Here is a 13590-nt window from a genome sequence, read left to right as displayed (position 1 = left end):
GCCAATAATTTATTTTTTGAATTCCCTTGCTTACAAAAGTCGTTCAATAATTTAAAATGGAAATTTCTTTATCAAAAGTTTATGCTTAAAGGTGTTTTTTGAGACGTGTGGTTATAAAAAAGAAATAAAACACATGTACTTGAATGTTATGACCCATAATTTAATGTTTAATTGCTGCTGCTGGCTCAAATAAATTCCAGCCAAGAAGCTCAATATGTCAGTAAAAAAAATAATTTTCTTTATAGGCATGAATCGACTTGGGCCCAAACAAAAAAAATAGTCCAGCGGTTTTTAATTACTTACTCTTGACAGCCACGCCCCCCACAGGCCCACGACACGAGATAATGCACTCACCAAAAGTTTCCTCTACTACATTTATCGTTTCGTTGCTTCACGCGAACTGACATTTTATTTTGGAATGGACCGACAAATCCACCTGGAACCCTTACTTATGGAATTGAAATAATCCAAAACAAAATAATACTTCCGAAGCTTAACCTTCTAGAACTGGCCAAGACAGAACATTAACAGAGGAAGTAAATCACAGTTTCCCTTTCATGTTGATATTCGCAGCTACGGCAGTAAATATTGTGAGGGATAGTCAGCTTTTCTGCATGCTCCCCTATCGGTCAATGTCCGGTACATATTGCAGTGGTTTTTGTTAAAGGTAGAATGTTCCACCTCCGCCGGTTAGAATATGTCAGAAACTCCACATTTTCTCAACTAAATAAGGATTTTCATGACTAAAATTTATAAGATGGGGGAGAGAACACCGTACATCGTAGGGTGTCCCTAAACTCACATGTTTGAAAGAGATTGTGTTACCTAATGAAGCTTGAATCCTCTTATCATTTTATATATTGAATAAAAACCTATACCCCGAAGTAAATTCTTTATAATGAATTGTCTTCTCAGCGCTGATATGATCACAATTTTGATTCTCTTGGGAATGAGAACTTTTATCCGAAATAGGGTTAAAAGCGTCAGACCCAAGGAAAACGCATGGTTCGAACTGTAAAGAGGTTATTAGGTACAAGAAGGAAACTTAAGTTGTTTTAAGGCCAATCCAATTGATGAAAACCAGAATAAGTTCAAGCAAGCCAGGAAGGCCTGCGTCGCCCATATTCGACGGACCAAACATTTTTACATGACCAAAAATTACGGCGAAGAAAAACTACAATGACCCAAAGGCAGTAAAAATGTTTGGTAAATTGTAAAAAATATGAACAATTCTTGCTCGGTTCCTACTCTCGTTGCTCCGGCGACTTACTTACGCCTATAGGACAGTATTGAACGTAGAGAATTGATTGGTGTTAATACCATCATAGAATCATTTAAAGTTTCTTGTCTTACCCTCTTTTTTCCGTAATTTTAACGGTTTGTGCTCTAGAGAAATAGCCAGCTGAACTCCTCCCCTTAAACAGTTCAACCGTTATACTCGCGCTTCTAGGAATGCTCATCAATATACCATCGAGCCCTTCTTTGGTTGTACTGTCAAGTAGAGAGATTCGTTCTTTAGCCGTACTACGCGAATGTGGAATGCCTTGCCGCTTTCTGTCTTTAACAGCTATTGCAATAATCAGGAATTCAAAACAAATGTGCACCGACGCTTCCTTTCAACCTATCTCTCCCTTTCCTAGTGCTCACACTGTGTCTTTACATAATAACGGTAGTATTATCCCCAATTCAATTAAAAAATCAACAAAGTATAGTAAAAATAATACAAAAAAAAAACATTTATTTAAATTTTAATAATATTTACAATATTTCAGAATTTTTAAAAACTAAATCAGCTAAGTTCATAATAGAGTAAGAAAAAATGCAAGGCATTTTAGGAGTATTATGTTTCATTTTCATGTAGTTTGTAGCTTCATTAATAACAATTAATTTTTGTTTTACAAAGAAGAAACAATTATGTACAAGTTTTAAGTTTCAAGTTTTAAATTGTAATTCTTGAATTGTGTCGTTTTGTAAGCAGATTAAGAGTGTTTTATTACATATCTAGCTGAATGTTTCAATTTCCTTTTCATCGTTCTATAATACAAGTTAGTTATCAAAACGTTAATTTTCAGAAAATTTCGTATCTCAAAATAAATTAACTAAATAACTTATTTTTTTTCTATAAACAAAAATTAGCTCTTAATATACTTCATAAACATTTTAGTTCTAAGCCATTCTTTTTTTATTACTTAGGTATGACAATGTTGGCTGATAATTTCTTTATTGGGCGTGATAAATCATCGCCTGCTAAATTTCGAGGCTAAGGAATACAGTGATTTAAGAAGTTCTAAGGCCCTCTCATCAGAGGTTTTGTTAGGATTATTATAACTTTTCGATTGCCTATCTAATGACACTGGTTTTAAAGTTGAAGTACTAATGGTATTGTCTTCTTCATCTGGAACATGGATTTCAAATTTCGTAGTTTCTTCACTTTCGTTTGATAGTTGTGTTGTAGTTGCACTGGTTGTAGTTGATGTTACTTTGTCACTGAAGACTCGATGATATGTGGTCACTGGGATTTTATTCGTTGTTGTTGTTGCTGACACATGTGAGATATTTTTAATTTTAAGCTTTTCATCCATACCGATTAGAGCGTTGAGAAGAATTTTTCGTGATTTTTCCAAAGCCTTGCCGTTTTGGTCATCACAAGTTTGAATCAAAAGCAGCAACAATCTTAGGACATTTTGATTGTGTTCGGCTTTCTTCATGACATTTTGCAGGTGCACTGCTTCAGTTTCGTTAAGACCACCAAAGAGCTTATTTGCTATTCTTTGAAGGCCGTTATTTTTCGGTAAGAGTTCGGACGATAGCTCAGGGCTGTTAAGAATATCTTCAATACCTTCTTCACCCTGTGAAACATCTTCAAATCTACTGCGGTCTGTATTAACATCAACAACTGGTCGTGAGGTTGTTGTTTTTGGCTCCCTCATAAGGCCGTCATTGATTGTCAAGGGGTCAAGGTAAATTGATTGAGTAATCTGCGACCAAGGGTTTTCCGTTGGTTTTACTGTAGGAAGTTGGTTTTGTAACCAGGGGTTTGCCAAATTTATGGTATTTTCGATTGGTTTATCCTTTGAAATCAGTGCCTTATCAGTTGTAGTTAATGCTGTGCCTGTGGTAGTCTTAAGTGTATTTTCTTTTTCTTTAATCCACGGATTGTGTCCCTGTGATTTCTGAGTTGAAGTCTCAAAATTGGTTGTTGATTTTTTTGGCTGTGACCAAGGGCTCTCTGTAGTTTCAGCACTTTCTCGTTGGTTGATAACGATGGTTGTTGGCGTTTTATCGGTCGCGTTGTCAGTTTGAGTGATAGCTGAATGTGTCCAAGGGTCTTCGGTTCGAGCTTGCTTCTCCGTTTGTTCTTTTTCCACTGAACTGTCAAAACTACTTTTGTTTTTACCACCAGCGTCGAATGGATTTGATTTTGAAGATTTCGCTAAATCATTGTATGACTTGATAAAGGATTGACTCTGCACTTTGTGCAGGGACTCGTGTTCGTTCTCGTCATCAAGATTTGGAGGTAGCAGCTCTGATGAAATTCCTGTTTCAATATTTGTTTGCGGGCTAGAGGTCGAAAAGCTGCCAATTCGATAAGTAGTTGTTTCGCCGAACTCTGGTAAGATCGCTCCATATGCAGGAGTTGACACATCAAATTCATTATTGATTTCTTTGGCGATATCGTTAGATTCAGTTGTAGCGCTTGTAGTTGAATCGTCTTTATCGGTTATTGATGTTTTTGATGTGTTTTTGTTTAAGCTGTTACTGGCAGTGGTGCCTGATATGTTATTATTTGAAACTGTACTTACTCTATTACTGCTTGGAGTTGTAGAGTCAATAGCATTATTAGAAGGAGGTTGAGGCCTTACGCCAATAAGATCTTTTCTAAATGTTTCTGGATTTTCAATATATTTAGATATAGCATTTGAGAAGACTTGAGCAATTTTTCTTGTTTCTGGATCTTGGGCCAGGTCTCTGATTGTTGTACGGGTAAAGTCTCCAACCACTGTTGGGGCATTCACAATTTGTGGTGCATCCGTAGAGGCTCCTACTGAATAATCATCCACCGCATCACTTTTATCTTCACCTAAGCCAAACAAACTAAAGTACTTTCCCGATGTTTTGTTGCTCAGAAGACCAGCTGAAATATTAAATGATGGTACTGCTGTAGAAGTAGGTATAGTAGTTGTTTCTTCACCAGAGCTAGTTGTAGACACAAGCTGGTCATCGTTTGCGAAATAATTAGTAAGAGATATTAATGTTCCAGGTCCTGACGAGGGTGGAATTTCTAAGCCCACACGTGTGCTTGAATTTTTATCTTCCTTGGCTTTATTTTTCATAGTTTCCTTAAGAACTCCAACGGTCTGAATAATTCCTTCTATATTTCTCGACACGAAACTGTTGATACTTGCTGGTGTTACAAGGTTTTCTTTCTTGCTTTTTGTGAATTTGGGGAGATATGTTGGCCCTGAAGTCGAAGATCCTAATGAATTCTCTGGTTTTGAAGAACCTTCTGAATAAATAGGCAGTTGAACGTTAAGATCTTTATTGGAAAATATTGAAAATCGGTGGATGTCAGAGTTTTCTTCCCTTTCGGTAGTTGTAAGAGGCTTTGGCGTTATATTTTCAGTTGTTATTGCACCTCTGAGTGTAGTAGGCTCATCTGTTTTTACTACGTTCACAAAGATAGTCTTCGATTCGGTTGGTCTGGTTCTAACTATTGATGGAACAGTGGGTGTGTAGAAAGGTGTAGTACGGGTAGTGTCTAATCGTCGAGCAGTAGAGTATGTGCCATGGTATTGAGAAGGAGTTGTGACTCTATTGATAATCGGCCCATTGGCAAAAAAGTCTGGTCTGATAGTACTGTGCGCTTCCAAAGCAGGATGATCTTCACTTTCTGGTGTCACGAATTGCTTTTCATCCACCGATGATCCATCTAATGAGTTTCTATTTGTATAGTGCTCAGGAAATGCTGTGGTATAATAGCTCACCTTCCCAGGTGTTGATGCTAAGTTAAGATCGGGTTTCGATGTTATATAGAAATTGGCAATTTTATCGTTGTCGTTATAGCCATGCTTTTGACTACCCCTAGCAGGACTGGCAACCTTTGAGGTCTGGACTTCTTTGACTCTTTCCGAAGGTCTTACAGCATCGAATTCACTTTCTTTATTCAAGGTTTTGTCGCCACTTGTGTAGCTATTAATTCTTGGATTTTTGACAAACGAAGACGATTCAGCGGTTATCTGTAGTTCCTGTTCATTATTTTGGTTATGATTGTCTTCTAGTGGAGGATTGGTCAAGAGTTCATCTTTTGGTATCTTAAGTTTTTCATTCGATCGATTGTTAGAACGGTTGTTGGTTCTAGTATTTGGTCTACTGTTTGATCGGTTGTTCGATCTATCATTGGATCTTACACTTGATCGATCACTAGGTCTATTATTTGTTCGATAGTTGGATCTGTCATTGGAAGTGTCAATTGATCTGTCAATCGATTTTTCATCGGACTTATTATTCGACTTGTCATCAGAGAGGTCTTCAAAGTCAAAACTCTCCACGGATGGATTTTCATTTGAGTCAATTCTTCTGTCTGATCCTTTGTAGTGCCTACTTTCGGGAATAATCTCAGCAACCTTATTATTACTTGTATATCCCTTATGTAAGCTATTAACTTTCACTCTATGTCTTCGTGATTTGCTCAGAATTTCTGAGCTTTCGGCGTAAAATCCTGGTGAACCAGCGCAATTAACTTTGAACCACCAATCACAAGTTAGTTCACTTTGTTGAAATATCGTTCCATTTGGACAGAGAAATGATATTTTACGTCCCTCTTCACAAATATGGAAAACCTGTAATTATTAAAAAAATTTAATTAAAATTAATATAGATCTGATGCATGTTTTATTGACCCTATACCTGACATGTGGTTTCTAAATCTGCAAAATATCCATTTCCATATGATCTACAGCTAAATGTAGTTTGAGGAATTCGTGGAAATATGGGAAAGTCAATGCCAGGTCGACCAACTACGCCCTGATATACTTCATAATCCAGATCTTCGTCAGATGATCTTTTTCTAAGCCGATGATGATGTTCATTACAATCGCGGTGTTGTTCAATATGTTCTTCGAATTGGGCTGCCCCAGTTTGTTTGGCAAGTATTCGTGCTGGGGTTCGATTCTAAGGACAATATTTAGTTTGAATAAGAATAATATTTTGTTTATACCTAGCTTAATGAGGCTGAAAAATATTGTTTGTACTTACAATGGTTTCACTCAATATGAATTCCGTCAAGAAGAGCAGAAGTAAAGCTGGAAACAAAAATTAAACATTAGAAAAATTCAAAAGTAACATAAAGAATTCTGATTTCGGTTTTGGAATTCAATATTATGATAAATTAAAGGATACATTTGAAAAGACATATAGCCTAATAAGTATAATGAGAATTTCGAGAAGAAAAGCCCAATAAATCATTTGACATAATTAAGACCTATAGTAAAGTAAATTGATTAGATTTCAATCATTTATAAATGACGAATGAATTGAACGATTCATAACGTTAATTTAAATTCGACTATACAAAAATTATTCTATCCCATAATGTTTTTGAGATATTACTTTAAAAAAACACATGCACAAAGCTTTTTGAGTCTATCTCAATCCATGAAGTAAATAGATTCTTTAACTTCTCATAGAAAGTTATTGTAATCGGTCCGATTTGTCAATTTGTCGAATTCAAAATGTTGAGGTTTCAAAGTCCCTAGAATCTAAATCAATGATTTTAGATAAATGTCTGTGCGTGAGTGTGTACGTACCTACGGGAAGCTTTTTTCGTCATCCATTTCTCAAGAACCAGTAGCTATATCGACTTCTATTAAATTTTGTTACACAGATAATAAAATAGGAAGATGCAGAATGGACTCCCAAAGAAATTAAGTGGGTCTTTTTTTACCATAGAAATTGAGAAATCGACTCAAATATCTTTTCAAGAATTCAGAAAAATCCTGTACAAAATATTGTTTCAACATTCAGTAACATTTTAAGAAGAATCGAATAGACAGATTTTTTGGGTGCAAAAATAAAATGCCCGAATGGGTAGCACGAACTTGCTTCTGTATGCAAAGAGCCTGTTACCTACATAAGATTTAAAAATAATTAAAATAAGTTTGTCTTCAAAGATATAAATGCCATTTAATTTGTCAAAAAAACTCCATTTTTCAATTTGTTTGTTTGAAAATCGTTAGACTGGTTTTATTTAAATTCATTTTTTTATATAGACAAAATTTTCTTTTTTTCACAAAAATATTTTTGTTATACAGTTGTTAAGTGATTGTAAATATACGTTTTAGATTAAAATTGTATATACAAAGGTGCGATTCTACCAAAGACAAAACTCATCCTAGGACAACTCATTCTCAAAATGAAAAATACTTGTAAGCATACGAAAACAATTGTTTGTGTATTCAACTAGTTCGTTGAAAACTTTTTCAGTTGGATATCTTTATTTTACATTACATTACATTTCACACTACTCTGCACATAAATGTACAGAGTAGAGAACACAGCACCTTGAGCAACTAGGCTATGGTAGGTGATAACAACACAAGACATTAATACAAGACATAAGGATAGAAGAGAAGGAACAACAGAAAGAAAGAACACATGACAACAGCACGCGGTAGGTTTCGAGACGGTCCCCCATCTTTCTACTAACCACGCTCACTGATGCTTGATTTCGGTGATCGATGGGAACCGAAGCTTTATCAGTGACTAGGCCGTTGCCTATCTTTATTTTATTTCATATTGGAAGAACCAGGATGGAAAGTAAATTATTTGTAAAGGGTGATTTTTTTGAGGTTAGGATTTTCATGCATTAGTATTTGACAGATCACGCGGGATTTCAGACATGGTGTCAAAGAGAAAGATGCTCAGTATGCTTTGACATTTCATCATGAAAAGACTTACTAAGGAGCAACGCTTGCAAATCATTGAATTTTATTACCAAAATCAGTGTTCGGTTCGAAATGTGTTTCGCGCTTTACGTCCGATTTATGGTCTACATAATCGACCAAGTGAGCAAACAATTAATGCGTACAGAAGAGAATATTGCGTCTGTTTCTGAGAGTGTTGCTGAAGACCGTGAAATGTCGATTCGTCGCCGTTCGCAGCAATTGGGTTTGTGTTATTCGACCACGCAAAGATCTTGGTGTAAAACCGTATAAAATACAGCTCGTGCAAGAACTGAAGCCGAACGATCTGCCACAACGTCGAATTTTCAGTGAATGGGCCCTAGAAAAGTTGGCAGAAAATCCGCTTTTTTATCGACAAATTTTGTTCAGCGATGAGGCTCATTTCTGGTTGAATGTCTACGTAAATAAGCAAAATTGCCGCATTTGGAGTGAAGAACAACCAGAAGCCGTTCAAGAACTGCCCATGCATTCCGAAAAATGCACTGTTTGCTGTGGTTTGTACGCTGGTGATAGAAATTCGGGCTATTCCGGCCGAAATGCTCGAAAAAGTTACCCAAAATTGGACTTTCCGAATGGACCACCTAAGACGCAGCCGCGGTCAACATTTAAATGAAATTATCTTCAAAAAGTAAATGTCATGGACCAATCTAACGTTTCAAATAAAGAATCGATGAGATTTTGCAAATTTTATGCGTATTTTTTTAAAAAAAGTTCTCAAGCTCTTAAAAAATCACCGTTTAGATTGGAAGGAGGAAGAACATTTATGTTTAAATTGTAAGGCGATCGCCTATTGGTTGTGTAGTTAGGTAAGAGTCTAAAACGGATAAAGAATAGTTCATTGGCATGATCAGCTTTATGCAGATAGATAGATAAAGACATGTTTATAATGATAGTGAAGGAATGTTAGGTATTAACTACAATCCAATTACATTCCTTCTTTCCTTCAAGTTTTCAGTGCAAACTTGGAGTTAATACGTTCTTTTACGAACAGGCACAAGAAATTGCTATTGATTTGTTGTTTACAGTCAGGTTCTTGAGGGTTTTCTATTTTAGTTATGAAGTGACACGTAAGCAGTAGTTAAAGAGGTTGTACGTAATACCAATAATGATTAAAATTTTGTAAAAATAATGCGCTCCTTCGGGGATTTGATCTGGTGAGATAGGAGGGGGTTAGGTTAGGTTAAAATGGCTGTTCAAGATGGAAACAGACACACTTAGGCTAGTTTAATGGCCCATTGTGATACCACATGAATCTTGAGGCTTCCTCCTTAGCTCAATGGAACCAGTTTAAGTCCTTTACGAAACGTGATTATGCTGATATAATTTAGATTGCTTAGATCGTTAAAGAAAAATTCTCCTAGGTAATTCTTACGTTTTGGAGCCAGATCACGGCATGTACAACGAAGATATGGAATTGTTTCCTCGTCTTCCTCGTGCAAAAGTCATTAGAGAATACACCTAGTCACGTGGCGTATGCTTTTCTATTAGACAGTGTCCGGTTATGACACCTATTATCGAGCTTATATGCAATCTGCTTAGAGACAGCAAGCACCTTGAGCGTTTTAATATAGTGTTGACCAGATGCCTTTTGTGACCTGGAACGCGGTGATGTTGTTCCACCTGGCGTTTGCCTTCTTCATAGCGTCTTGCATTAGCAACCATTTACAAGTAGCGATTGGTATGCCACTGGTATGTACTGTACCGTTCCTGGCGAGTTCACCTGCCTTACAGTTACCTGGAATGATAGCGGCCTGGCTATCTGAGAAAATAAGGATATCAGATGTAAATATCACGTTTTCTTTAATCCAGGACAAGACTTCCTTTATCGCCAAAAGTTCCGCCTGGAACACGCTACAATGATTGGGAAGGCGGAATGAGAGACTTAATTTCAGTTGTTCAGAGTACACACCTCCACCAACCTCTTCTTTTGTTTTTGTACCATCTGTATAAGATTGGATCGACCCATCTTTCAGGAATGTCCTGTCCTCCCAGAAAGATCTGGGAGATTTAGAAATCTGGAAAATTCTGTCGAATTGCAGTTGGGGGATGGTATAGTCTGTGCGCTTTGGAATTGATTCTAAATACCTCGGAATTCCGGAGTGTCCAATGTTATTGTTAGTCCACTGCGACGAAGCTTTGAGGCGAATAGCAGAGCTTGCAGCTATTTGTTTGCTAAATATGTTAAGAGGTGTTAGGTAAAGTAAGGTGTCGCTTATACGTTGGACTTTATTTAATTTATCACGGTTTATAGCTTTCTCTAAGGCAGTCCACCATACTGCCACATTGTACATTAAAATCGGTCTGAGTCAATGCTTGATTCTGGGTTGTAAGCCCTATTTATTACAAATAGCTGTTTTGCAAGAAAAGAGAGCTACAGTAGCTTTTTTTGTCTCTTTCCTGTACGTTGCGTTTCCAATTTAGTTTTTTATCTAAGACAAGACCCAGGTATTTAGCCTCGTCTGAGAATTTTAATTGGATTCCTTTAATATAGAGAGGGTTGACAATTGGAATTTGTATCTTCTCGAAAATAAGACCAAATCGGTTTTGTGTGGGTTAACACCCAGTCCACACGATCAGCCCACAGTATTAGTCTGTCCAAGGCATTTTGTAATAGTTATCTTAGGATGTTAAGATGCTTTCCTGAAACTGCTAAAGCAACGACGTCCACATAGGCTATCGCTCTGAAACCTTCCGTATCCAGACTAGTCAGGATTTCATTTAGCATTAGGTTCCAGAAGAGAGGGGATAGAGAACCACCTTGCGGTGTCACTCTGATAACGAATCGTCTGCCAGAAGAGTTGCCAAGTTTTGAGCTAATTATTCTGCTAGTCAGCATTACATCTACATTTAGAGATGTTAGTGCAGATGTGTTCACGTTGTTAAAGGCATCTTCGATGTCAAAGAAACCAACCATTGTGAAATCTTTATTGGTGTGTAACGCTGTTTCCACCGATTTACCTTTACAATAGGCATGTTGAGACGAATCAATACGTGCCCTTAAATGGAAATCAATCAATCTTTCCAAGATCTTAAAATAACTTTAACTTCTCTCTATGCCGAGGGAACATGGACCAGGTAAAGACAGCTGGTACAAACTTCCTCAAGGATTGGTGCAATTATGTTAGACGTCTTTTGTAGCTCGGCTGGTATTATTGAATCTGGATATAGGAGCGTGGACAGACAGACAGGACAGACCGGACGAAATCGCGGGACCCACTTTTTCGACTTCTCTACCATCGTAATATCATGTTTGAATAAAATCTAGAGTTCGAAATTTTTTACAAATGCAAAACTTTCCATTTAGTTCGTATATGTCGCAAGTAAAAATAATAATATTCAGTGATACAATAAATAAGAATTTATAAATTTATACTCGTTGATGCATATTCTCCACACACTTTCAATCAATTAAATTCAAGCAGCGAAAAGGTCCACCTCGAAGGTTTCCTTTCAATTCATTGGATAAAACAATTTTCATTACATTTAGTGATGTAAGACACTGGGAAGTTCTAAATCATTAAGATCTGCAACAATAAATTCATTTTATAAGTCACCTTGATATAATTTAATACTCTCTGAATACATGGACAGCGAACTACTAGGTGGATATTACAATGTTATTGAAGTCAATTTGTGAACGTACACCATACCAGACATTTTAAGGGCAACTTCAAAATGACTTGACTTTCATTATTATTCCTTTTGTTTTTAATTCCATTAATTCCTGTCCCTGGTAAGACAATATTTTTATTCGTTTTTTGATTGACGATGAAGAACTTTTATTAATCGATGTGTAATAGGCGTGAGAAGTTGAAGTGTATGTTTATTTTTTTGCGAACTATCGAGGTGTGAAATTCTGTATTATTATTCTTCAACTTTGCAAGGTTGGTGATTTGATTTTGTATGATTAATTCTTTTTTTTTTTTAATGCGAGTGATTATGTTCATGTTGTATGTTATGCAAATGCCTGAAGAAGTTAAAAAAAAACAATAGGACGGAATTCGATGTCGTGATGTGTTTTAACATCATTTCATTTTGTTTTCTGACAATGGATCATTAATGTATAGGTTTTTATTAAGATAAAATCAAGTAGCTAAAGGTGTTAACAAATATTTAAAATTAACCAAAGGTTTAGCATTGATTTGATGATTGTTTTTTTTTTTTTATTAAAAACAATTCATGACATTTTTATTAGTTTTGATTAATTGAAGTTTGTGTGTGTTAACCAATTAAACCAATGTTTAATTGTTATTATTATGATTTAATTTTGTTGCTGATGCCCTTGAGTTGTGTTATTTTAAAGTATTACTTATCTTTGAGAATTTTTTTTAATTAGAATAAATATTAAATATAAGACTTTTTGTGTCTTTTCTGTGGCATGAATTTCAAGTTGTCACGTTCTACATCTAATTTATTTCTATATTTGATGGTAGACAATCTTTTCCATATAAATCTGACTGAAAATGGAATAAGGGCTTTAATAACTCTTTCGAATATTGAAGGGTGTTGCTTTCTAGCACTTAACCCCAAACAACTTTTGAATACTTTTAAGTTTTTTGAAAATCAGGTTTTTGACTTGGAACAAAAAATCAATGAACAAAATTCTTTTTTTCTGAATATTTTTCTTAACATGATTTTAGTATTGATGGGAGTTCTGGAGACATTTAATACAAACTGTATTTATGTGGCAATAAAAAAATGTGTCATCTGGCCTGAAAATATAACGTTTTAGGAACAATTTCAAATCTCTCTTTAGGGACAACTTCCACAAACTTTAAAACTGAGTTTTGCACCCATTTTAAGTTTTACATTTTGGACAATGTTTTGGTCATACATTCACAAAAAATTTAAAGCTAAAAGCTAATTTTTATTTGATAAATCACCAAAAATAAGCCACTGATTTCGACAACAAGTGGTCGAAATCAAGTGTCTCAAAATTACCTATTATCAGGGAACTACAGTGATAACTTACCATCCCGGCTGTGGATTTATATTGATTAAAAACTTTAACAAAATATTCATAAAAATATTTTGTGTGAAATAAATAATTTGTAGTCAATATCTTTCTTTGCTCTACCAAAACTTAAGTCGGAAACAATTTCTTATCAGTTTTTTGTTATTTTCGCGGATTTTTAAAAAAGTTTTGTGTCGAATTTTTCTAAAAGACATAATTACCAACAATATTTTGAAACAGTTTGATTTCTTATATAAACAAATACTGATAGGATTTTTCTAAGGAGAATATCTTACGTTAACAACAAAATTTAGCCACAATAAAATCATTTTGAAGTCAATACCTTAATTTTTCAAGAGATGTCGAGAATCAAATATCAGTTTTCGCCAATTTTCAGTACTATTTTTTTGTAGATTTAAATTTTTATGAAAAGATTGACAACCGGATTTAGTTTGAAGCCAATATTTTTAAATTTTGAAAAGATATATAAGTCGAAGTCAATCTGTACCAAGTTCAAGTAATGCTTTCTTTAGTTTTTACTTGCGACAAATAGGAACTATGTAAATATGTACATTACATATATGGCAGGTTTTTGATTCGTAAAAAATCTCGAACTCGAGATTTTAATCAAATTTGATATTACGATGGTAGAGAAGTCGAAAAAGTGCGTTCCGC

General features: G+C 35.3%; 1 protein-coding gene across 4 annotated transcripts in view; it reads right to left on the bottom strand.

Moving 5' to 3' along the window:
• Nucleotides 1–1707: 1707 nt before the first annotated feature.
• LOC129954054 (putative mediator of RNA polymerase II transcription subunit 26) overlaps nt 1708–13590 on the bottom strand; it is a 97376-nt gene continuing 85493 nt past the window's right edge. For all 4 annotated transcript variants that reach the window (XM_056067696.1, XM_056067698.1, XM_056067699.1 and 1 more), the window contains exons 4-6: nt 6256–6302; nt 5908–6171; nt 1708–5840 (exon numbers count right to left, since the gene is read on the bottom strand). In XM_056067696.1, coding sequence (XP_055923671.1) covers nt 2238–5840; nt 5908–6171; nt 6256–6302 — 3914 coding nt within the window. In that variant the 3' untranslated portion in view covers nt 1708–2237. The remainder of the gene's footprint in view (nt 5841–5907; nt 6172–6255; nt 6303–13590) is intronic.

This window comes from Eupeodes corollae, chromosome 1, assembly GCF_945859685.1.
Source record: "Eupeodes corollae chromosome 1, idEupCoro1.1, whole genome shotgun sequence".
Classification (NCBI taxonomy): domain Eukaryota; kingdom Metazoa; phylum Arthropoda; class Insecta; order Diptera; family Syrphidae; genus Eupeodes; species Eupeodes corollae.
This window is presented reverse-complemented; position numbering and strand designations above follow the sequence as displayed.